At 40.4% G+C, this 22,358-nt stretch overlaps 2 protein-coding genes across 3 annotated transcripts; one reads left to right on the top strand and one right to left on the bottom strand.

Moving 5' to 3' along the window:
- Nucleotides 1–542: 542 nt before the first annotated feature.
- sni (SDR family oxidoreductase sniffer) lies at nucleotides 543–3,767 on the bottom strand. Its single transcript, XM_065218997.1, has 4 exons — nucleotides 3,410–3,767; nucleotides 1,296–1,347; nucleotides 1,032–1,222; nucleotides 543–968 (listed from the first exon to the last, which is right to left on the bottom strand). Exons 1-4 carry the CDS (start codon nucleotides 3,533–3,535, stop codon nucleotides 594–596), a joined length of 744 nt encoding a protein of 247 aa, XP_065075069.1. The 5' UTR covers nucleotides 3,536–3,767; the 3' UTR covers nucleotides 543–593.
- On the top strand, nucleotides 2,955–21,808 carry LOC135698848 (thioredoxin reductase 1, mitochondrial-like). 2 transcript variants are annotated; one of them, XM_065218995.1, is made up of 3 exons: nucleotides 2,955–3,190; nucleotides 20,092–20,312; nucleotides 20,383–21,808. In XM_065218995.1, exons 1-3 carry the CDS (start codon nucleotides 3,175–3,177, stop codon nucleotides 21,637–21,639), a joined length of 1,494 nt encoding a protein of 497 aa, XP_065075067.1. In that variant the 5' UTR covers nucleotides 2,955–3,174; the 3' UTR covers nucleotides 21,640–21,808. The 2 variants fall into 2 exon arrangements, with proteins under 2 accessions (XP_065075067.1, XP_065075066.1); XM_065218994.1 differs by lacking the exon at nucleotides 2,955–3,190 and adding an exon at nucleotides 10,902–11,250.
- The last annotated feature ends 550 nt before the right edge of the window (nucleotides 21,809–22,358 follow it).

The following is a 22,358-nucleotide window of genomic DNA, read 5'->3' as shown; positions in this document are numbered from 1 at the left end:
TGCATTGTATTTTAAAAATTAGTCTTTTTTAAATACCTTTCGGCTCTCTGCCTGGTGGGGGCCCACCCGGTTCCCCCGGTGTGGAGCTCTGTCTTATTCAGACTTTAATGTTTGTGTTCTTAATATGTTGTGTAAATGTACGATCGAGCCAGGAGCCAATTTTCGGTTGAAGTAAACACTGTAAAAAACTACTCTGTTGGGGGTCCTCCTACTGAGGCCCCACCATTCATGGACGAGATGAACTGACATACGGCTAAAAATCTCAAAAATAAAGTTAAAAAGGGCCGAAAGTCTCTATAATAAAGCAAAAGAAGAAGAAGGTGAATACTTTTGTTCATGAGTTGAATGTTTCAATAATCTAAACGGTGGCAGTCTTACTCCGTTGTCCCGTATATATAGCGAAATGAGTATTTACAATCTTAGTCTAGTTTTTAGTGTCTCGTCAGATTTAGTATAATCTAAACCATTATTTTAGGGGTTTTCTTTTCGAAAGTAAACTTCATGCTCATGTCATTATAAGGCAAAACCTAACACTATCACAAACTGTTTCTTCATTTTCACATAGAATTCATACAAGAAAAGTAACGTGATGTTCACCACGGCAACACTTTGCCATCGTACTGCAGGAACCCGCCATTGTTTGTTTCGTTCAGCTGCAAAACCGTCTGTACCATCTTATTGCAGCTCTGCTCCACGGACAGCGGAGCCTTCGAACCACCCATATCGGTTCGCACCCATCCGGGATGCAAAGCCACTGCCATAATCTGGTTCGGTTTCAAATCGAGGCTCATCGATTTGGTGGCTGCATTCAGCGCCGCCTTGGAAGTTCGGTATGCGTACAACCCTCCGTCCGAATTCGCTGCGATCGATCCCAAAATTGAACTCATATTGACGATGCAAGCCTTCTGTGCGCCCATCGGTGCCGACACATTCACCTCTGCTGCCTTCTTCAGTAGAGGGACAAAGGCCTGCAAACGAGAAAAAGACTGCGGTGATAAGAGTGTTTCTCCTATTGATAGTAACTAAGGCACCTTTGTAAGCATAATCGGAACTACGGTGTTCGTCACGAATGTATCAACCAGATCTTCACTTTTGACGAAATTGAGGCGCGTTGATTTGGGAGATATGCCAGCGTTGTTAAACAACACGTTCAGTCCGTTATCTTGCACGATGGATTCCACTTCTTTCGCGAGTTGTTCATATTTCTCGACATCTTTCAGATCTAATGGGCGATAATCGATTGCGTTAATGACTGTACCATTGTGCTGGTCTGGAATGTGCATTTTAAGCCTTACCGATTTGTAGGATGTGTAAGTTGCTGTGCTGCTTTGCCAGCGAGTTGAGCTCCTGCAAATATTGCGATAGGTGTGGGGAAATCTCGTTTTAGTATCATCTGGTGAATTGGTATAGTGTGAACGTAAAATGTCATTTCTGTGCTGCACGTCCAGAGCACGTGCACCCGTTGGAGCAACAGCTGCTGGAGGAGATATCGCACCACGGATAGGTTAGTGAATCTGGCAGACGTAACGTGACGTCACCGATAAAAAACAACGTGAATTTCAATAGGGGTGATAGTAAAAATGAAAGTCACCGTTGGTGATTCGTCATAGTTTTCTCCCTTTGATAAAATACGTGTATGTTGAGTGTGAAATAGACGAGAATTTTTGCTTTAATTGAATGACCTTTAAAAATCCACTCAATTCTGAACTCAAATTTCAAAGCACCGATTCTTCGATTATTTGCCCGAATCTAACATTAGCTCAACTGTAACTTTGTAGAAACCTCATAACATTTCTGCAATGCATGATATTCTGAAATTAGATTCTGATTTCCCATCATTTAAATACTAGAATTTAGAAATATTTCAAAGTTCTCGAGAGAACTGCTCATGCTTAAAAGAATGAAAAATCTACGCTATTATATTAGATTTAGATCAGGGTTTTTAATCGATAACCGTCCAGAACGTCAACGTTAACGTCTGCAATAGTGAATTTGAATTGCAGACGTTATCGACGGTTATCGATGAACAACAATGATTCTGATATCTAATCAAACTTTCAAATCCTCAAAAAATTTCCCAAAGTTTATTTTTATATCATAAATTAAAACTTGATTTGCAGTACAGTACAATCCGAAAAAACTGCTCATGTTTTAAATAAGGAATAATCTCCTAAAATTAATGGCATTCGGACAAGTGTTACATTCGGGCTGTGTTATAAAACCGTTTTTGATACCTTCGTTATGGTTAATCAATATCTTAGCAAGAGTCATTGTGCCAGTTCAGCTTTGTCAAACTGACTACAAGTTGTTTGTCTACAAACTGCTCGCTATCTACTTGTGTGCTGCTGATTAACACGTACGTCTTCGACTGATTTTGCTACCATTTCGTCAATTCTCGGCGGATTTTGATAAAACATGTTTCAATTGGTCAGAAATCTATTCTAGTTTTTTCTTGTATATGTTTTAAAAATAATATTTAATTCGTTTTTAATATGTTTAACAATGTCGTGAATATTTAAAAATAGGCGCATACATTTCCTTCAGGCTTTACGCAACTAAATAGTTTCACGTACGTGTTAAGACTGAAAATGGCAATATAATTGTGCTCTAAGCAAATACTCAGTTGACTTATCGGATCACCCTAATGATGAGTTATATTTGCGCAACATGACGAAACCACATGATGCTACAATTTCTTTCGCGTAGCGCAGAACCCACCAACAGTTATACCTCTGCATGTATTAGTGATCTTCCATTACCTACCGGTATTTTTCTTCGTGAAAATGATGATTGAATGAATGAAACTTCTAATCACGTTAGGTGTATGCGTGCCGTGATGCATCGCTGTGTGGATATATAAAACTAATCACATCATCGCGTAGCAGCACACACATTTCAAGAGACACAGTTTTGTTTCGTCGCAGTGTCTGAATCGAGCTCGCTCAGACGTCACCGGTAGTGTGCGGAGTAACCTCTCGGCGATCAATACGGTCTAACTCAGTCGGCGTTGTGTTGTACTTTGAAGTGAATATCTGAATTTCTACACTCATTTTTCTTCTATTAGTCTGTTAACTCTTCAGTAATTTATTGTGATAAAACTTTGCACCAGCTGTTACAAACAGAAGTGATTTTCTTACAAAGAAGTCGTACAAAAACCACGAAAAGGATTAAAACATGGCGCCCATCAATCGTAAGTTGACTCATGTATAATTATCTCGTTCCGCTGAAGTAGTGAATATACTCTCAGAAATGGCATAATGACTGAAGGTCCACGCCGCGTGTGCCGTGCTTCTAGATTGTTCCCATCTTGGGGGAATGATTCAGCGGATTTCCATGTTAATACCGATTTGAACTTTCCCGAAGGAATGTCTCGGTCTAGAGATGAAAAAGGGAATAGTTGTAATCTTACCTCAGCTTGCTGGATATTGCGGCACGTTGCAATGATGTGCCGTGGCGGCGACGATAAGTTCAGAAAGCTCTTGGTCAAGCCAAGACCGAGGCCTCGGTTGCAGCCAGTAATTAGAATCGAATTCATAATATTGGGGGTCACAAAACACGCCGTCTTTCTGTGTTGATTTTCCTAGCACTAAGCAACCGAATAGTTCCAATCCAAAACGCCTGGAATGGGGTGCCTTTGGTGACGTAATTAACTCACACCACAATAATTATATTTGAGGCAAGCGATTCTGTTGACGGCTGGAGATAGAGGAATTTTAATACCAACTTCCGAGGTCTCTAACCATAAGTGGAACTTTGTTTCAGTACGCGACTACGATACTCAACATACTACATATTCATTTTATTTCGTTGCCGTGTGGAATGAAAAGATTGCGGTTGACGATATTAGCTTATAGATTCTTTTTCAACACATATTCGAAGATGCTTGTGTGTAGGTGTGTTTACGAACGTATGTCCAAGTTGTTAAGCCACAATGCATACTGACCCTTAAGAGGAAGCAGACCACTTCGAAAAAAAAAAAACGTTTTGATTTTTCTAAAACTATTGAAAAAAAGTATCAAAAATCTAAAAAAATCACATTTTTCTAATTTTTTAAAGAAAATTCACGTGCAAAAACATGTTTTATAAGTCATTATGGCATAAAGTTGGACTCAAAAAACCACAAAACATCAACTTTTCGGTTTTTCTGAGAGTTCAATTTTTTTTATGATGGGATAGAAAAAAAATTTTTGCATGTAATTTTTGACAAAAATCTAAGGAAGAAACTGATTTTCTTGGATTTTTGATAATTTTTCCCAATATTTTTAGAAAAATAAAAACGTACCGAAAATATTTTTTTTATTTTTGGGCCGGTGAGCTTCCCCTTAAGTGGGGATTTAGCAGGGAAGTAGTCTTAGTACCATTACTTTATGCTTTAGATGTTTAGTGGGTTTAAGATGTAGGTGACATATTTGTGCTTATACATTCCCTTCTTTTGCTGTTTATGAAGATTAGGGTGGTAAATTTCCTATTTTTTGAAAATAAATGCATATGTTTGGTCTAAATTGTTGAAGAAACATTTATTCTATCGTTTTCGTGTTAAGAGTGGATATTCCTTTTATTTCAATTAAAAATAAAACAGCAAAAAAGGTTATCTTCAATTTAATTCCGCTTAAATAATTTTGGTATCCATGATAGATACGTATTATTGTTATTCACATTATTAAACGACATTACCCAATTATCAATAGGATTGAGAGTAGAGAACTGTTGTAATAAATGCGCCGATGATTTAGACAACAATATACTTTAAAACTTTACACTACAACATTTATTAACGGCGTGGTTTCATGTGCCTCAAGACTGGTGATTGACTGATCTTGACAGATCTTTCTCTTCCTTGTCTAGCACGATAGACGTCGACAAGCTATGTCAAACGGTAAGCCCATCTTCAATTAGATGAGTTGGTTCCGGGGTGGTCCTTCCAACAAGAACTTAAAAATAGATAAAAGACTCTTGATAATGCCTTCGAAACCTTTATTAAGGATAAGGAAAGCTCAGAGAAGGTCGAGGAGATTCCAGGTAATTTGAGAACCTCAGAAAAATCAGGGTACCTTAGAGATTTGAGGAATCTCGTAAAAGCCTTGAAAACATGAAAGTAGTGCAGGAAACATCATACAAATTTAAGGAATTTCACGAATTAAAATGAACTACGTGGAAGCTCAAGACATTCTGGAGAAGTTTTGAAAAACAACGCGTAAAAATGTCTCATATTTCTACTATGTTACCTGACCTATAACGAGACAAAACTCTCAGAAGAAAATTGTTCAAAAAATATCGTCAAGCGTGTTTTTCAAATATATCATATTAACAATATGATCCATTCATGCCTTTTCATACATTACAAGGCGACCCAAAAAATATTACTTCACGCACCATCTAGCGTTGGAAAAGGTCAGGTACAATCATCCAATTATATTATTTTCATTAATTTTAGTCCTTGTTCGATATAATAGCAGCGCATGTGTAACTGTGTTCTCTTAAGATCAATTGAGCTGAAACGTTCGCCCCAGAACTACTGATAGGGGAATTTACGTATTCTCGGCAACCTAAGCAGCGACCTTCTTTCTATAGCCTTTTTCTCTAAGGAACGCACACATATGCAGTATTGGTTTGTTTACAATCTTTTGCTGCCAGCTGCTCTAACAATTTCAGTCGAAAGAATTGTCAAAAACTGTTTTGAAACGCTTTTACAAACCTCCAATCTTCTCTAGTGAGAGCGAGTATTGTCGGCAACCAGTTTTTCTTCGGCAACCGTTCCATTTAAAGTGCATGTAAATCTGCTGTTCTATTATCGGCAACTCGAAATCAGCTACAATTTGTAGTGCGTGTGTTGCATTTCAAGAAAACCTTGCTAGATTGCTTTTTCTCAGTGGTTAAAATATAGTCAAATTGAAGCTGCGAATTCAGCGAAGTGTTTTCGTAAGAAAATCTAGTGAAAATAGTGTTTCAATTTGGGTTGCCGAAAATAGTCTGTCATGCCGAAGCCGTCATTTCCCCTATATTCAATTTTACGATTACAAAATACCACTTTTTTCCAAATGGTCCTATCTGCTTTGATCGATTCTCTTCATCGACTTTCTCTTTTGATAACCACGCCTACGCAAATGGATTTGGTGCTATTTTTGCCACACCGTTTGATAGCAGAAGTTCCAATCTTATGCTTAGAACGTTGCACACAGCAGGGAATGTTTTTGAAGTTGAGTTATTAATGGAAGAGAAAGTCGATGAAGAGAATCATTCAATGCAGATAGGACCCTTTGAAATGTTTATCTAGTTTTTTTGGAAGCACCTGCCGGAAAGTGAAATACTAGGTAAAATTGTTCGAAATAATTTGCATTTCTGCTCAATTTTGAGATTTTAAATTTTGTATTTCTCAAAATTAAAACAATCATCACCCAATTAACAAATTAGTGGCAACATTGCATTTGTAAACAATGGCTTTAGCCGTCAATTTCCTGCGAATAAAATCTCACCCCTCCAAAATAACAATGCTAGCTGGTAGAAGAAAAATTCCTCAACCAGTTGGTGTCATTATTTTTCATGAGTGAGCTTTTATTCGCGAGAATTCGATGGCTAAAGCCATTGTTGACAAATGCAATGATGCCCCTTTGAAATATTGGCACTGAAATGTACATAATAGTTAAAAATGTTTTTAACATGTTTTTAGCATGAGTGGGCGAGCTTCAAGTTACGCAAAATCGACAACCAAATGCATTGTTTACAAGAGCTGATACATCCCTTCGAAAAAGTAATCGAGATTTTGAATTGAAGAGTAACAAATTGTTGAGATATTGTTAAAAATATAACACTGCTTCTTGACCCCAAACTCGGCCTAATACCCCGTTCACATTACAGCCTTTAACACGTGATATACGCTGTCTTGCAATGAGCACTCATACATCTAGTTTTCACTGGAAATCCTATGTATGAGTTCTCATTGCAAGACAGCCTATATTACATGATATAGGTTGTAATGTGAACGGGGTATAATGCATTGAAGATACAAATAGATTCGGTCGGAGGGCTTCTTTTGTTAAGTATCGTACCAAACGCATAATTGATTTGTTAACGCCGTAATCATGAATTTATTTGATGTTTTCTGCTCGATTGGTCTAAAATGGGCGATTAGGCCGAAGTAGTTCTCGACCCAACCTTGGCGTTATCCTTGAAATTCATTATAAATTCTCTCCTCAAAATATATTTAAAAAATCTCATAATCCAGGAGCGAATTTGTATGCAGTAAAACACATTTCATTGATTGTTAACTATGTGTACTTTTGACGTAGGACTATGTCTGTGATTTCTATATAGGGGTACACTTTGTGAAAACCGAAAATCGACCATGTAACAAAATTATGAAAGATTTTGAACGTTAATAACTCAGTTGCCCCTGGACCAATTTCAATAATTGTATCACCAATCGATCAGATATATTTCTACGCATCTTTTAAATTTAAGATTTTATCAGTTTTCAAAATGTCCCTATTGAAAATTGCACGAATGTGCAACTGTCGCTATGATAATTAAAATTATCATCGATTGCCTGCGAAAAGCGGTTTCCCTACCACAGATTTCAAAGTTGGATTCCATCCAATTTGATCAAACGGTGTTTATTCAATCACCGCGTGGTGAGTGGTGGTGTTCTCCAGTACACAACGAAAGGCTCCCCACAAGCTATCAAGGCTGGCCTCAACCGCTGATCGGATTCAGTTCCAATCATCGTGTGTGGTGGTGTCCGGTCGTCGGCATCAGATGCAGCAGCGATGCGTTGAACATTGTTCTCCAGTACACAACCAAAGGCTGCCTGTAGCTCAGCATTACTCATTAGGTTGGGTAAGACTTCCCCTACCCGACGGTAATGTTGGTTTGCGTAGGCGTGCCTTGAATTCTTCAAAATCATCGAGAGAAGTAATTGTTTACAAAAGCTGTTTGATTAAATCTAACATACCATGTATTTTAATGCAACATTGGGGGTGCGATTTCAAAAACCAAAGTCGGTCGCGGCATGAAAGTGGTCTGGTTTTGATCCAGAGATGATGGATTTTGATTCTTGATACGCCAATCGATAGGAATTTTTTCTACGAATCTGTTAAAATCAAGACTTTATCATTTTTCAAAATGTCACTATTGAAAATTGCACGAAAGTGCAACTGTTGTTATGACAATTAAAATTATCACCGATTGCCTGCGAAAAGCAATTTCCCTAAAACAGATTTCAAACTTGAATTCCAACCAGTCTCACCAAACGGTGTTTATTCAATCACCGCGTGGTAAGTGGTGGTGTTCTCCAGTACACAACGAAAGGCTGCCTGCAAGCAGCGAGCTACAGCCCACATGAGCATCCATAGAAGGAGGGAGAAGCCGCACCGCTATTGATCGGAATCAGTAGCTCTTCGTGAGTTGCTGTGGGCCATCTATGTCAGGCGCGTTATACTAAAGAGTATAAACAGAGAGAACCCCGCTCAAATTCCTATTCATACACAAAACACAAGCTCATGCTGCAGTTAACAAATAAGATTTATTATATAAGACCCCGTAGCCCTACGTCGCCATTGTGTACAACCCCATTGGACTGTCCCTTGTAGTTTTTTCCTCTGTTTCGCTCTACCTATGTATGCAACTGATTTATGCTTTTCAGAGATAAAACATTTAAGGCCGGCGCACAATAGATACGTTTGCAGGTTTTTTGACAGTTAGCCCATGCATTATCTGTCAAAAAACCCGAAAACGTATCTATTGTGCGCCGGCCTTTAATCTTAATCACTTGAAGTGTTCAAGGGACTCCTAGAGAAAATCTCAAACTTATTTTAGAAGAACTCTGAAATAAACACTGTGATAGGAAATTATTGATTATAAAGGAAATGCTTGAGAATACTCCCATAAAATCCTGTTAATAGTTATGAGTGAATTTTTACGGTAGTTAAAAAACGGACGCAGAACCAAATTCGACCCAGGAAAAATGCTGCTGTGTTAGTAATGCCCTACACTGTAAAGCATCGTCGCTAAAACATTACTGCCATCTACCAACTAAGATACTTTTAAATTGTTCACGAATAACCTAAAATGTGTTCAACAAAACAATTAGACAATAATTCAATTCATTGATACCTTAAGCTGTATTGGCCTGATCTCGTGAAACCGACAACGTTGCAGTTGTAGCCATCATCACGAGAAACGAAAAATCAAAACAAAATGGCGTACATTATCAAATGACTCAGTTTAACAATGCAATAAGATTGTGCAAAACTAAATGAAAGGTGTAAACCGTGAAGTGCGTGAATTCATTTATGCCAAAGCATAGAGTGAACTCAACAATAAAACAGATGATTCATTATTTCAAATTATTTTTCTACACTTAATTTTGTGTGACTACTTTTTGCTCGTTCCACCCTTTAGTACCATTAACCCCATTAAATGATAGAAAATAAAATTTGTCAATTTAATTGATTACTTACAGAGAACATTTCTTTGATTTTTTACCGACTTTTGCAGCAATTCTAAACCCCAGTAAACAAAATATTAGGTTTGTTCCCATACTTGATGTTTTTGCTTTTGCTGTAAGAAAATAATACAGGAATCTCGAGGAATCCTTGATTTGCACGATGGGTGGTACCAACAATCAATATGAAACTAACGATTTTAAATTGGCTCACTACTTGACTAGCTATTGGTCCCAAGCAAACGATTAACGTACCTCATTCTAGTCGAAATTCTAGTACTACACAATGTTTGTTTTGATTCGCTATGAAAGTTTGACAGATAAAATGAGGGGTTAGTGGATTTTCCTATGTTTCGAGGGGTGAATCGATTAGCTTGGGACCGAAGATAGTACCAGAGCTGAGCCAAAAAGTTGAGCACGTTTCTTCGGGACCTTCTAGTCTTAGAGTTACCTCTATGAAACTACCCTTTAGTAACATCATCGACACTTGCTTGTGTAATTTTTAGTCAATCAAAGACTGGTTTCCGGTTGACAGTAAAATATTGGTCTCAATATTGAAGATGAGCTGACACCACCCAGGGAATCATATTGTACAATATTTGTTTGTGTTTTCTTCAAGAATTTCAAATGAAACTCAAATGTTTCATACGAATACCAAATGTTTACATTCATTACATTTGATTCGCGGTCCTAAACGCACTCACTGGAAGAATTTATGTTCGATTGTCAAATCTATTTTGACATCCAGTTACTTTTTACTAAAGCTAAACTAAAAACTAAAAAGCAGCCCAAGTATAAAAAGCCCAACCACCGAATTTCGGCTGTAATTGATGTTTAAAAATGTATACAACGTAGAAATTCGTCAACCCATATCCACCCCCTAAATTGACTACGTAGTTTATGAACAACCCCAAATACAGAAAATCAGAAACGGCGTGAAAGGTACTAACAATATGACATAAATTGTATACTCTTTTTCAAATTCCTAAACCATTCAGAGCAATGATGAATCAGAGAAACCGGTTTAACTTTGGACAGTGTAATGATTTAGAAAGTGCAAGTCACGCTTACATCTGAAATTTTTGGATCGTGCACTTGGAAATGAGAGTCATGTAGGTACTATTGTAGCTGTGTGGACATTACGAGATGATGAGGGTACATAATTATAGAATAGGAATAGGAGATAGTATTGAAAGTTCGCTTGTATTTATTGCTTTTCGTGCACATTGGCCTTGAACAATCTAAGAACGCCTTGGGACTCGAGGTAGCCGCCGTCGTAACGTAACATTGTATGCACTATGTATATTATTCCCATTGGTCATTCATCATTTTAAAGGGAAGTACTTATTCAACTTGTCGCTGTGGTGGTGACAAACACACTGTTCCATGCGCATCTGTCGTCATCGTCACTAGCAGGCTCGCTCGGCTTTCGATCGACCGTATGTTTGTTTCATTGGCTCGTAGTACTCGGTTCGATTGACTGATGGCGAATTGTGCTTGAGAAAGTTTCGTATTTTACTAGTTGAATCGAAGTGTAATAAATACATACCTTCGATATTTTGTTGCATAAGGAGTTCCTTCAGCGTTATAGATGTGTACAAAGAAACAGAAGTGATCGGTTGTCATCTAAAAGTTGGTAGTAGCATAAAGTGAACCAGAGCGTGAAAGTTTCATAAGACAGTGATAACATTGCTGACCGAGCCAGCGGAGCAAGTCGCACGAAATGTCATTCCTTGTCGCGCGACGCGTTGGAAGCCTTATAAATGCACACTACGCGAGATTTCTCAGCACGCACACCACGTTGCTAGCGAGTAAGTAGTGGTTGCTACAAATACCGTTACCACATGGGGCTGCCGGTTGCATTGGTGTGTAGGTGTTCGTTGTGTTTCCTACGTTTCCTACTACGTTAGATGTTTGTAGCTTCCCTACTCTAGGGCGGTTCAGAATAATTGCTGACGAAAGTAAAAAGAAAGTTTACTAAGTCTTTCGCTACATGTAGTAAAGAAGTATATTTAGGATTTGGTGGTATTCGAGCCAGATCATAATTCAGTGCCAACATTTCAAAGGTGCGTAATTGTATTTGTAATCAATGGTTTTAGCCGTCGATTTCTCGCGAATAAAAGCTCACTCATGAAAAATAATGACACCAGCAGGTTATTATTAATTACTTTATTTGTACAGGCTCAATCGAATAAACTTTACAGAGCCGAGTTATCATTTTTGTTATACATTATTGATTTCTTATATTTAAAGTTAAAGGAGCTGGACCGGATACTCGCGGTTGTCTCGAGGTTAGTGGGGATTTACAATTTTTTTTGGATGGGAAAAGGGAAAGGGAGGTTTGAAATGTGGTTTACGATACAAATATTTAATTAATCCTAAAACATGAACTAATTTCTATTCATCTTGAAAACAAACATAAAAAACCCACACGTACAAAATACAAACTAAACACAAGGTTAATAAAACTTACAATCTAATGTTAATATTCTTAAAGTAAACATATATGAGTTTCATAAACTCCAGATCGCGTCTAGCCAAAATATCCCGAACTGGAACATTAGGTTGTCTACCTCGAGCCTGAAGGGAATCATAAAAATGTGATCTGACTCCACGATACTCCACACAAGACCAAAGGATGTGATCAGCGTCCTGGTAACCTTGTCCACATTCACAGAGACTGCTGTCCTTCAGCCCAACACGGAACAAGTGAGCGTTTAACGAGTAGTGATTGGACATGAGGCGAGACATCATACGAATGAAGTCTCGACCCACATCCAACCCCTTGAACCAAGAACTCTTCGACACCTTAGGGATGATCGAATATAGCCATCGTCCCAAACTCCCTTCACTCCACTTATTCTGCCAGCTGACGAGTGACTGTTGACGATAAATGAAGAAAAATTCATCGTAGGCGATTTGTCGATCGTAAATATCGCCTTCCATAGCGCCCACCTTAGCAAGTGAGTCAGCCATCTCATTGCCCGGAATCGAGCAATGAGATGGGACCCATGCAAAGGTGATGACAAAAGATCTTAAAGATAAAGCACTTAAAAGCTCTCGTATTTTCATGAGAAAATACGAGGAGTGCTTTACCGGCCTCATAGAGCGAATAGCCTCGACAGAGCTGAGACTATCCGTAAAAATAAAATAATGATCTGGTGCAAGTGAGGCGATCGTTTCTAGCGTATAATGTATTGCCGCCAGCTCAGCAACATATACGGAACAAGGAGCTTGAAGCATTCGAGAGGCGCTATGAAATTCGTTAAAAATACCAAAACCAGCGGACGACTCTATTAGTGATCCATCTGTGAAGAACGATCTTGCGGAATCAACTTGGCCAAACTTTGCAGCGTAAATTGACGGAACAATCATGGAACGATGATGTTCTGGGATCCCATGAATCTCCCGCGTCATAGATAAATCAAAACTAACTGAATTGCCGAAGTCGGAGAAGCATACACGATGAGGATTATGCTGTGAAGGGCTGACATCCTGTGTTATGTACACGTAGTACAATGACATAAAACGAGTTTGAGGGTTCAGCTCAAGAAGCTTTTCAAAGTTTTCGATTACCAGTGGGTTCATAACTTCGCAACGGGTGAGGAGCCTGAGGGACAATTCCGAGAACCGATCCGATAGTGGCAACATGCCCGCCAACACTTCGAGACTCATCGTATGAGTCGAGTGCATGCATCCTAACGCGATACGAAGACAACGATACTGGATACGTTCCAGTTTGATGATGTGAGTTTTAGCCGCCGACTGGAAACAAAAACTACCGTATTCTAAAACCGATAAAATCGTTGTCCGGTACAACGTTAGAAGATCTTGCGGATGGGCTCCCCACCACGTTCCGGTAATTGTTCGGAGAAAATTGATCCTTTGTTGGCATTTTCGTCTCAGATACTCAATGTGGGATCTCCAGGTGCATTTTGAATCGAACCAGACCCCAAGATATTTGAAGGACATAGAATGAGTGATCGGTTTACCCAAAAGTTGAAGCTTTGGTTGTGCTGGGCTATGCTTCCTAGAAAAAACGACCAACTCAGTTTTCTCCGTGGAGAATTCGATACCTAGCTGAATAGCCCAAGTAGACAAATTGTCTAAGGTATCCTGTAAGGGTCCTTGCAGGTCGACCCCTTTGGGCCCTGTCATAGACACTACGCCGTCATCTGCAAGTTGTCTCAACGTGCAGTTGTCACTTAGACAATTGTCAATTTCTCTGACGTAGAAATTATACAAAAGGGGGCTTAAACATGAGCCCTGGGGGAGACCCATGTAACTAAATCGAGAAGCTGTAGAGTTTCCATGAGAAAAGCTCATATGTTTCTCTGACAGCAAATTGTACAAAAAGTTATTTATTAATGGAGAAAGGCCACAAGCGTGGAGTTTGTCTGAAAGGACTTCAACGGATACTGAATCAAAAGCCCCCTTGATATCCAAGAATACAGAAGCCATTTGCTCTTTTTTAGCAAAAGCCAACTGAATTTCTGTGGAAAGCAACGCGAGACAGTCGTTCGTTCCCTTGCCCCTACGGAATCCAAATTGAGTATCTGAGAGTAGGTGGTTCGTCTCAACCCATTTGTCCAAGCGAAAAAGGATCATTTTCTCCAACAATTTTCGAATGCACGATAACATCGCGATGGGACGATACGAGTTATGATCTGAAGCGGGTTTTCCAGGCTTTTTAATGGCTATAACTCTCACTTGCCTCCAATCATCCGGAACAATATTGAGCTCCAGGAACTGACAAAACAAGTTCAACATGCGCCTCTTAGCGACGTCTGGGAGGTTCTTCAACAAGTTGAACTTGATTCTATCAGCCCCCGGAGCCGAATTGCCGCACGAAAGGAGCGCGAGTGAGAGTTCCAGCATTGAAAAAGGCTGGCTGATCTCGTCTACAGAATTCGTCGTTTCGCGAGGAATCATCTGTGCCGGCACGGAATCAGGACATACTTTTCGCGCGAACTTGAGAATCCAACGATCTGAGTACTCCTCGCTCTCGTTGTTCGAAGACCGGTTACGCATCCTTCGCGCCGCGTTCCAAAGCGTATTCATCGACGTTTCGCGCGATAATCCGTCCACGAATTGCCGCCAGTATCCGCGTTTCTTGGCTTTGATGAGGCTCTTGAGTTCGCGTTCAAGAGCCGAGTACGCTTCGAAATACCCGGGTGTTCCACGTTTCCGGAAAAGCTTAAACGCGTCGGACTTTTTACGATAAACCTCAGTGCATTGGTGGTCCCACCAAGGGGAAGGAGGTTTCCTACGGAAAGACGTTCCAGGAACCGGCCGAGTTTGAGCTCGAAGCGCGCTGTCCAAGATCAGATTGGAGAGGAAGTTATATTCCTCCAACGGTGGAAGCCCTTCTACCGACGACACGGCTTCCTCTATCGCGGTCTTGAACGTTGTCCAATCGATATTACGGGTGAGGTCGTACGCGACGTTAACGGGTTCCGACGGATTGAACCCACTGGCAATCGAAATTTTGATCGGCAAGTGATCACTACCGTGGGGATCCTGGATCACATTCCACGTGCAATCCAACGATAATGAGTTAGAGCAAAGTGTGAGGTCTAATTTACTTCCATTCGAAGATGGTCCAGCCAAACGTGTTACTTCTCCATTGTTAAGTATTGTCATATTGAAGTTATCACAGAGGTCATATATAAAAGTAGAACGGTTGTCATCATACAGTTCCCCCCAACCTGTACCGTGGGAATTGAAATCTCCCATGATCAACCGTGGAGCAGGAAGTACCGAACATATATCTGAAAGTTGTTTTCGATTAACAACGGCTCTAGGAGGAATATAAACAGAAGCAATACAAAGGCTCTTACCTTTAAAAATAGCCTGACATGCGACAACTTCAATACCTGTAAATTGTGGAAGATTCACTCTATAGAAAGAATGGCACTTTTTGATCCCCAAAAGTACCCCTCCTCCACGCGAATCCTCACGATCCAGTCGAATAATGTTAAAATCATAAAAAGGAAGATCTATATCTGAAGAGAGCCAAGTTTCACAAAGAGCAAATGCATCACAATGATTATTGTGAACTAAAAACTTAAAAGAGTCTAATTTAGGAATAAGACTTCGACAATTCCACTGTAGAATTGTGATCAAATCCCCGACCTCGTTTGGAAAATTATCCATCGAAGGAAATGATTGCTGCAATGAGGGGCCACTTCAATGTCAATTGCTTCAAGAGGGTCTTCACAGTAGGAAGCATTGCCAGAACAATGCTTTTGAGAGGATCAGAAATATTCAGGTACTTGAGAATATCGTCCACAATTTTATCAAATGAGAACAACCCAGATGAAGAAGGGGCTTCTGTTCTTAAAAATGAGCCATCAGGGGTTTTTGATGTCCCCGGGAGAGGTGGAAAATCCTGGGTATAGTCAGTTCTTCTGAATCCAGGAGGAGTAGAAACTTCCTTTTTTCCACCACTCCTTGATTTGAGCAAGCTGATTTGGGGTTCTTCATTCTCAACTTTCCGCGACCGGATGCGTTTTCGTTTCCGTGCTGAAAAACAGAAAGAAGTTCCCTCCTCAGCCAAGTCAGAGTCAGTCTCGTCATCTGACAAAAGAGAAAAGGGATTTTTGTCGTTGGTCGATGGCGTGGCCGTCTTCAGCATTTCTGCAAAAGACTGCCGGGAACGTTCCTTAAGTGACCGTTGTAATTTCTCCCCGCGTTGTTTGTACACCGGGCATGACGAGATACCATGAGGAGTTCCCTTACAGTACACGCATTTTGGTGCGGTAGCTGCACAGGTGTCATCCCCATGCTTCTCTCCGCATTTGGAACAGCGTGCCTTGCTGCCACAGTGGGAGGCCGTATGTCCCAACTGCTTACAGTTTTGGCAGTTCATGACCCGGGGAACGAACAAACGCACAGGTAGTCGAAGTTTTCCCAGCTCGATGTAGTGAGGAAGGGCTGAACCAGAAAAGGTCACACGGAACGAGTCTGTGGGGGTAAAACTCTTTTTACCCTCGCTGACAGATACTGAGCCCAGTTTTTGGACATCCAGTATCTTCACCGGAGGAAGCAAACGGTTCTTGAAACGGCCAACCGCCTGCTTCTCCAAGATCTCGGGGGTCAGACTCGCTTCGGTGACCACACCTTCGATCTCCACATCACGAGCTGGGATGTAAACTCTGTACTCGAGCGTGAAGAGCTGGGAGGCAGCAATCTCGTTAGCCTGCTTCAGGTTAGAGACGGAGACACGAAGTTTATTGTGCCTAACCTTCGTGATTTCAGTCACGGCCGAGTATCGCTTCGTCAGATCATTAGTAATTTGCATTACATTCAAAGGTTTGTTTCTGGGCTGAAAGTAGACAACCCATGGGCCAGTCGAGTCATCTGGATAGGCTCGCGATCGGGGGTTTATCTGAGCCTGTCCTTTGCCAGACTGAGACGATGAACCAGGGAGAGATGACGTACGTTTTCGACCCTTCTTGCCATCGCGTGGCAAAGTGGTGTCATCTTCCGACAAAACGTCCATTTCGTCTTGCGACAAAATGTCCATTTTGCCGTACTAGTGGGAGCGAAAAACGCTCTACCACTGAAACGATAATCACTCGGACACAATACACAAAAAAAAAACTACAAACACAGAACACAAACTTAAAATTTAACTGTGGGCGAAAGAGAGAAACAAGAACAAAAACTTATCTGATAATCCTATACTACTACCACCGAGCGTTTAAACGGCAGCAGCGGAGCGACGCGCAGCGTGGATGATCTTCGATCAGCGTGTGCGGGCGGTCTTCGTTGGTGTGTGCTTATGTGAGGGTCGGCACTCAGCTGAACACACGATGATAGATGAGCGGTGTAAATGCGGAGGCAGATGCTGACACTCGATGACGATGATCCGTGTGCAGGTATGCGTTACCACGCACCGATGGTGCGCAAAATGGTTGGCGAATTGGCAATCGCAAAAACAATTTTCCTTCCGATGATGCCGAAAACACACTTTCTTCTCAGAAAAAACTCACTTTTAGTTAATTATTTAGCTGGGAACTCTAAGCGAGAAAAAACTGACAATTTAAATCAAGCGAATAGCGAGAAAACTTCCAAAATAGCGGAGCGCGAACTAAGTCGACCGTACTTCTTGCTAGGACGCAGTGGAAATCTGACACCAGCAGGTAGATAAATGTTTCCTCTACCAGCTAGCATTATTATTTTGTAGAGGTAAGATTTCATTCGCGAGGAATTTACGGCTAAAGTGATTGTTTACAAAAGCAATTACGCCCCTTTGAAATGTTGGCACTGAATTCTGATAATATGATAATTTACTTGGCGAATATGTACAAACAGGATTTTTCACTAATCCAAGGAACACAATCTTAGTCCTTGTTACTTTTTATGCCTTGTTTATAGTGACAAGACTCGGCTTTGTCCACCGAGGATGATCTTGAAACAAGGCAAAAATGAGTTCTAGAGTAACATTTTAAATGGGCCTATGTCCAAAACGCAAACAAACCAGAAAATGAATTTTAAATTTTGACCGCCACTATTCAATTCATATTTAAGAAAATTGAAGTATTTTAGGCATTTATATTGTTCACAATAACAATAGTAACTGTATCTCAGTATACAACATCCAAAATATGCGAAAAGCTTTAAAAAATATAGAAAATCAATAACAATATAATTTCATAAATTAATAAGCCTTTTTTGTAAATTTTTCAATGGATAGGCCATTTTTATTAAGCCGTTGTGCTTGTCATCAGAAATGGTAGGCCCTTTGCTAAGCCTTTTTGCAACGTCAAATACATTCAAAACAAATCATCGGCCCTGCCTCAAGCAGTAGGGGTTTAGCTTTGGTTTGATCGGCCCTTCTACGTCACTAGGCTTATCAATGAAATGAAATAAATGAATGGTTGGCCGTTTTAGCGTGCGGGCCAATTAATGAATCGAAAAATTTCGTTGATCGGCCGTTTCGAAAATCGAGTTATTTTTAATGATTTTTCTCGATTATGCGGAACTTTCCTACACGATTAGTAGCTATCAAGCGGTGCTAAAGAATGGTATCAAAACCCGATTTGTTTACGTTTTGGACATTGGCCCATTTCAAATGTTACTCGAGAGTTAGTTAGTCTTCATTTATGTGATTCCTAATCTTCTATTCGTTGTTCCCTAGTTTGAAGTGATTAAGGCTAGGGTTCTGATACATGATCATTATTGGTGTCATTCCTTAATTTTGTTGCTAAGGAATCTAATTTTTACCGAAAAAAGGGCGAGCCTTTGGAAGGTGTTTCAACACTCCGAAGGGTATAAATAAACCTTTCAATTAGAGTCGCATCCTTGCGATAAATGCAAGAATTACAACTGTAAAAAAATCGAATACTTCATCATTTCTCAATAGTGATGGAGTAATACGCCATGCACTAAACTAAGGACACGGGATATACTACAATAGATCAAATTACTGGTGGCAGTGGTGTTAGGTCCAGAACAGAGAAAAAAATGTACAAAATGATCAACACTACTATTGTTAGATATTATGTCAAGTAGATAAATTTATTAATTTTTCATTATGGTACGATTAAACACGGGTCCAGTCCTTGGTTCACTACCTAAGCCTGCCCATTGTTGGACACCTTAAATCACATGAGAATTCAAAAACAAGTGGCGCACTTTTTTGTAGTTTAATGTTCCTTTCAAAGGCAAAAACCCATCATACGAAACATGCAATTAATACGTAAGAAGGGTCAGATCTCACCATTGGTGGATACGTGCAGGTGTTTTATTGAAATAGCTACGCCCTTAACTGCAAATCATTCAAATCTACATGTTTCCGATTAAGTAACCGCGACACGAGCTGAAACGCTACAGTGACCTAGCGAGCACCATAGCTCGAGTCGTCCGTCAGTATTGTGTGGAGAGCCCAACCGAGATAATAGCCTATTAAGACTATATGTAGTTGGTAAACTATCAAAACAAAAGAATGACAATCGACTTAAAAATCATGAAAAAATTCCACTACAGTAGTCCAAGCAATGTTTACTACATGGTTCTAGCTTTGAAGTATCGACTTGTAATACTGCGTACTAACAATATCGATTTTTATATTGAGCATACGTATACGCAGCTGTTTGCATTCCGACTAATAAAATATAATTGTCTAATGGTTTTTTTTTTCAATTTTCTAACGTGTCTACTAACATAGTACGAGCAGTGTGAGAAATCTGCCGAGTCATCCGGATGTACGGCATATACATACCTAACACACTCAAGGATCCTTTTAGATTAAGATTCATTCACCCATGTACAACAATACATCGACAGTAGTGATATCACCGACCTTACGGATATTTATGTTGCAGCAGTTGTTGTTATCGCTTTCCAGTGTATGTCCGCTGATAGATGTCATGCCACCAAATACATCAATAGGTAGTTATCGATGGATTTCGTCACTGTGGATTCCTTGTTTCCCATTGTTATTAACGTGACGAGATTAAAATGAGGGCCAATGTTCTCTAGAGTCACGAATTTGAATTTATTTTAAAATCTAGGAACTCAAAACTATTCCCAGTTGCATTGAATACAAAGTACTCCTTTCTGTTCACTAAGTTGTAGGTTATTTTTGTCTTGATTGTTGGCATCATCATTAATGAATCAAACCACCCATCTTGTCTGCATTTCAGAGGATAGCTTCGAGTACGACCTTGTTGTGATTGGAGGAGGATCCGGTGGCCTGGCCTGCGCCAAGGAAGCCGTCCAGTTCGGTGCCAAGGTAGCGGTGCTGGACTTTGTTAAACCTTCACCTCGGGGCACGAAATGGGGTCTCGGTGGAACCTGCGTCAACGTCGGATGCATTCCGAAAAAGTTGATGCACCAGGCTTCGCTTTTGGGTGAAGCGATCCATGTATGTTTTGCAGAACATTGCAGTACAGTGTGTCAACTACGCCTTTTACTAATCTAATTTTTCATTACAGGATTCTCAAGCGTACGGTTGGAAGTTTGCCGAACCGGAATCCATTAAGCACGATTGGGCTACCTTGACCGAATCGGTGCAGAATCACATCAAATCCGTCAACTGGGTGACCCGTGTGGATCTTCGCGACAAGAAGGTCGAGTACGTGAACGGATTAGGTTACTTCAAGGATGCCCACAATGTGGTAGCGTTAATGAAGAATCAAACCGAACGAGTACTGAACACCAAGCACGTGGTGGTCGCCGTCGGTGGACGGCCCCGGTATCCGAATATTCCTGGAGCAATGGAATATGGAATTACTAGCGATGATATCTTCAGTTTGCCGCAAGAGCCTGGCAAAACCCTGGTCGTTGGTGCTGGATACATCGGCCTGGAGTGTGCCGGTTTCCTGAAGGGGCTAGGATACGATGCAACCGTAATGGTTCGGTCGATTCTGTTGCGTGGTTTTGACCAGCAAATGGCCACCATGGTTGGAGATGCGATGGGAGAGAAAGGAATTAAATTCATGCACAAAACCCAACCACAATCTGTTGAAAAGCAAGGAGATGGCCGTCTACTTGTGAAATACCGCTCCGACGATGGAACGGAGGGATCCGATATTTACGATACCGTTCTGTTTGCTATTGGCCGTACTGCTTGTACTGCCGATCTGAAATTGGATCAAGCTGGTGTTACTACCGCCGATGGAGGAAAGTCTGATAAGCTCGATGTGGACAGCTTCGAAAGGACCAACGTGGACAATATTTTCGCCGTTGGCGATGTATTGTACAAAAGACCAGAACTGACACCAGTGGCTATCCATGCTGGTCGCCTGCTAGCCCGACGTCTATTTAACAATCAGGATGCTATTATGGATTACGCTGACGTTGCTACTACCATCTTCTCCCCGCTTGAATATGGCTGTGTTGGAATGAGCGAAGAAAATGCAGAAGCAAAGTTCGGCAAGGACAAGGTGGAAGTGTTCCACGCTTACTACAAACCTACCGAATTCTTCGTTCCTCAGCGTAGCGTACGATATTGCTATCTGAAGGCTGTGGCTCTCCTGGAGGGCGACCAGAAAGTTCTTGGATTGCACTTCCTTGGCCCGGTTGCCGGTGAAATTATCCAAGGCTTTGCCGCTGCTCTGAAATCAGGCCTCACCATGAAGATTCTGAAGAACACTGTAGGAATCCATCCCACCGTGGCAGAGGAATTCACCCGTCTGTTGATTACCAAGAGCTCAGGATTGGATCCCACCCCGGCCACGTGCTGCAGTTAAGTTCGGAAGCCTTTCAGAACAACGCATTCGCTTTTCGATGCTCCGTGTACTGTCGTATTAATTAATTGTGTAAGGGCAGATCAAGTCGCAATCAAATTGAGATTGTTTTATACCCTGCTGATTAAACGTACCAGTTAACCAGAAATCTTTTTGATTGTTTAAATATTAATTTGTAGGGCTCTTTTGAATATACTTCAGCAAACGAAAAAAAAAAAACGATAAGAATATAAAGTTATTCAAGCAAAAAATTTCGAAGGGTCTAAGATTCACGTCGATGAAACAGTATAGGTATCATTCTGTACACTTGTTTGTGTGTTTGTGGAAGGATTTTTTTCTGTCTAAAAGCATGAGAACGTCTGGTAAATAAAACACGCAAAGATAGTAAATATACGAATTTTCATTAACGCTGAAAGAAATTAATTGGGTTGTTTACTGCCGCTATTCGCATAACAGTCCTATGTAGACAGGAAATCCATAGGACCTGGGACTTTTATGCGAATAGCGGCAGTTTAGGGGTATTGAAGTGAATACATTTTCGTTATCTGCATTAAAAATGGAACGGAAATCAAAAATTTCATCAATTTTGGTGAACTGGAAATAGTTTAAATAAGTACGATTACATTAGCGAAAATCACCATCTAAGCGCCCCTTGGTGGGACTTTGTATGGGAGCGAGCTGTCAACGAATAGATTTATATCGAATTTATTTATTATTCAGGC

Source organism: Ochlerotatus camptorhynchus, unplaced genomic scaffold (genome assembly GCF_037179485.1).
Source record: "Ochlerotatus camptorhynchus isolate MF236.1 unplaced genomic scaffold, CSIRO-AGI_Acam_v1.1 ptg000096l, whole genome shotgun sequence".
Taxonomy (NCBI): Eukaryota; Metazoa; Arthropoda; class Insecta; order Diptera; family Culicidae; genus Ochlerotatus; species Ochlerotatus camptorhynchus.
This window is presented reverse-complemented; position numbering and strand designations above follow the sequence as displayed.

Bases quoted from the DNA above. Each gene is read 5' to 3' on its own strand.
- LOC135698848 (XM_065218994.1), top strand. From the start codon at position 11,163: ATGTCATTCCTTGTCGCGCGACGCGTTGGAAGCCTTATAAATGCACAC. The intron at 11,251-20,091 runs GTAAGTAGTGGT...TCTGCATTTCAG, and splicing joins GCACACCACGTTGCTAGCGA to AGGATAGCTTCGAGTACGAC. The intron at 20,313-20,382 runs GTATGTTTTGCA...TTTTCATTACAG, and splicing joins TTTTGGGTGAAGCGATCCAT to GATTCTCAAGCGTACGGTTG.
- sni (XM_065218997.1), bottom strand. From the start codon at position 3,535: ATGAATTCGATTCTAATTACTGGCTGCAACCGAGGCCTCGGTCTTGGC. The intron at 1,348-3,409 runs GTAAGATTACAA...CAATATTTGCAG, and splicing joins GCAATATCCAGCAAGCTGAG to GAGCTCAACTCGCTGGCAAA. The intron at 969-1,031 runs GTGCCTTAGTTA...TCTCGTTTGCAG, and splicing joins TTCCGATTATGCTTACAAAG to GCCTTTGTCCCTCTACTGAA.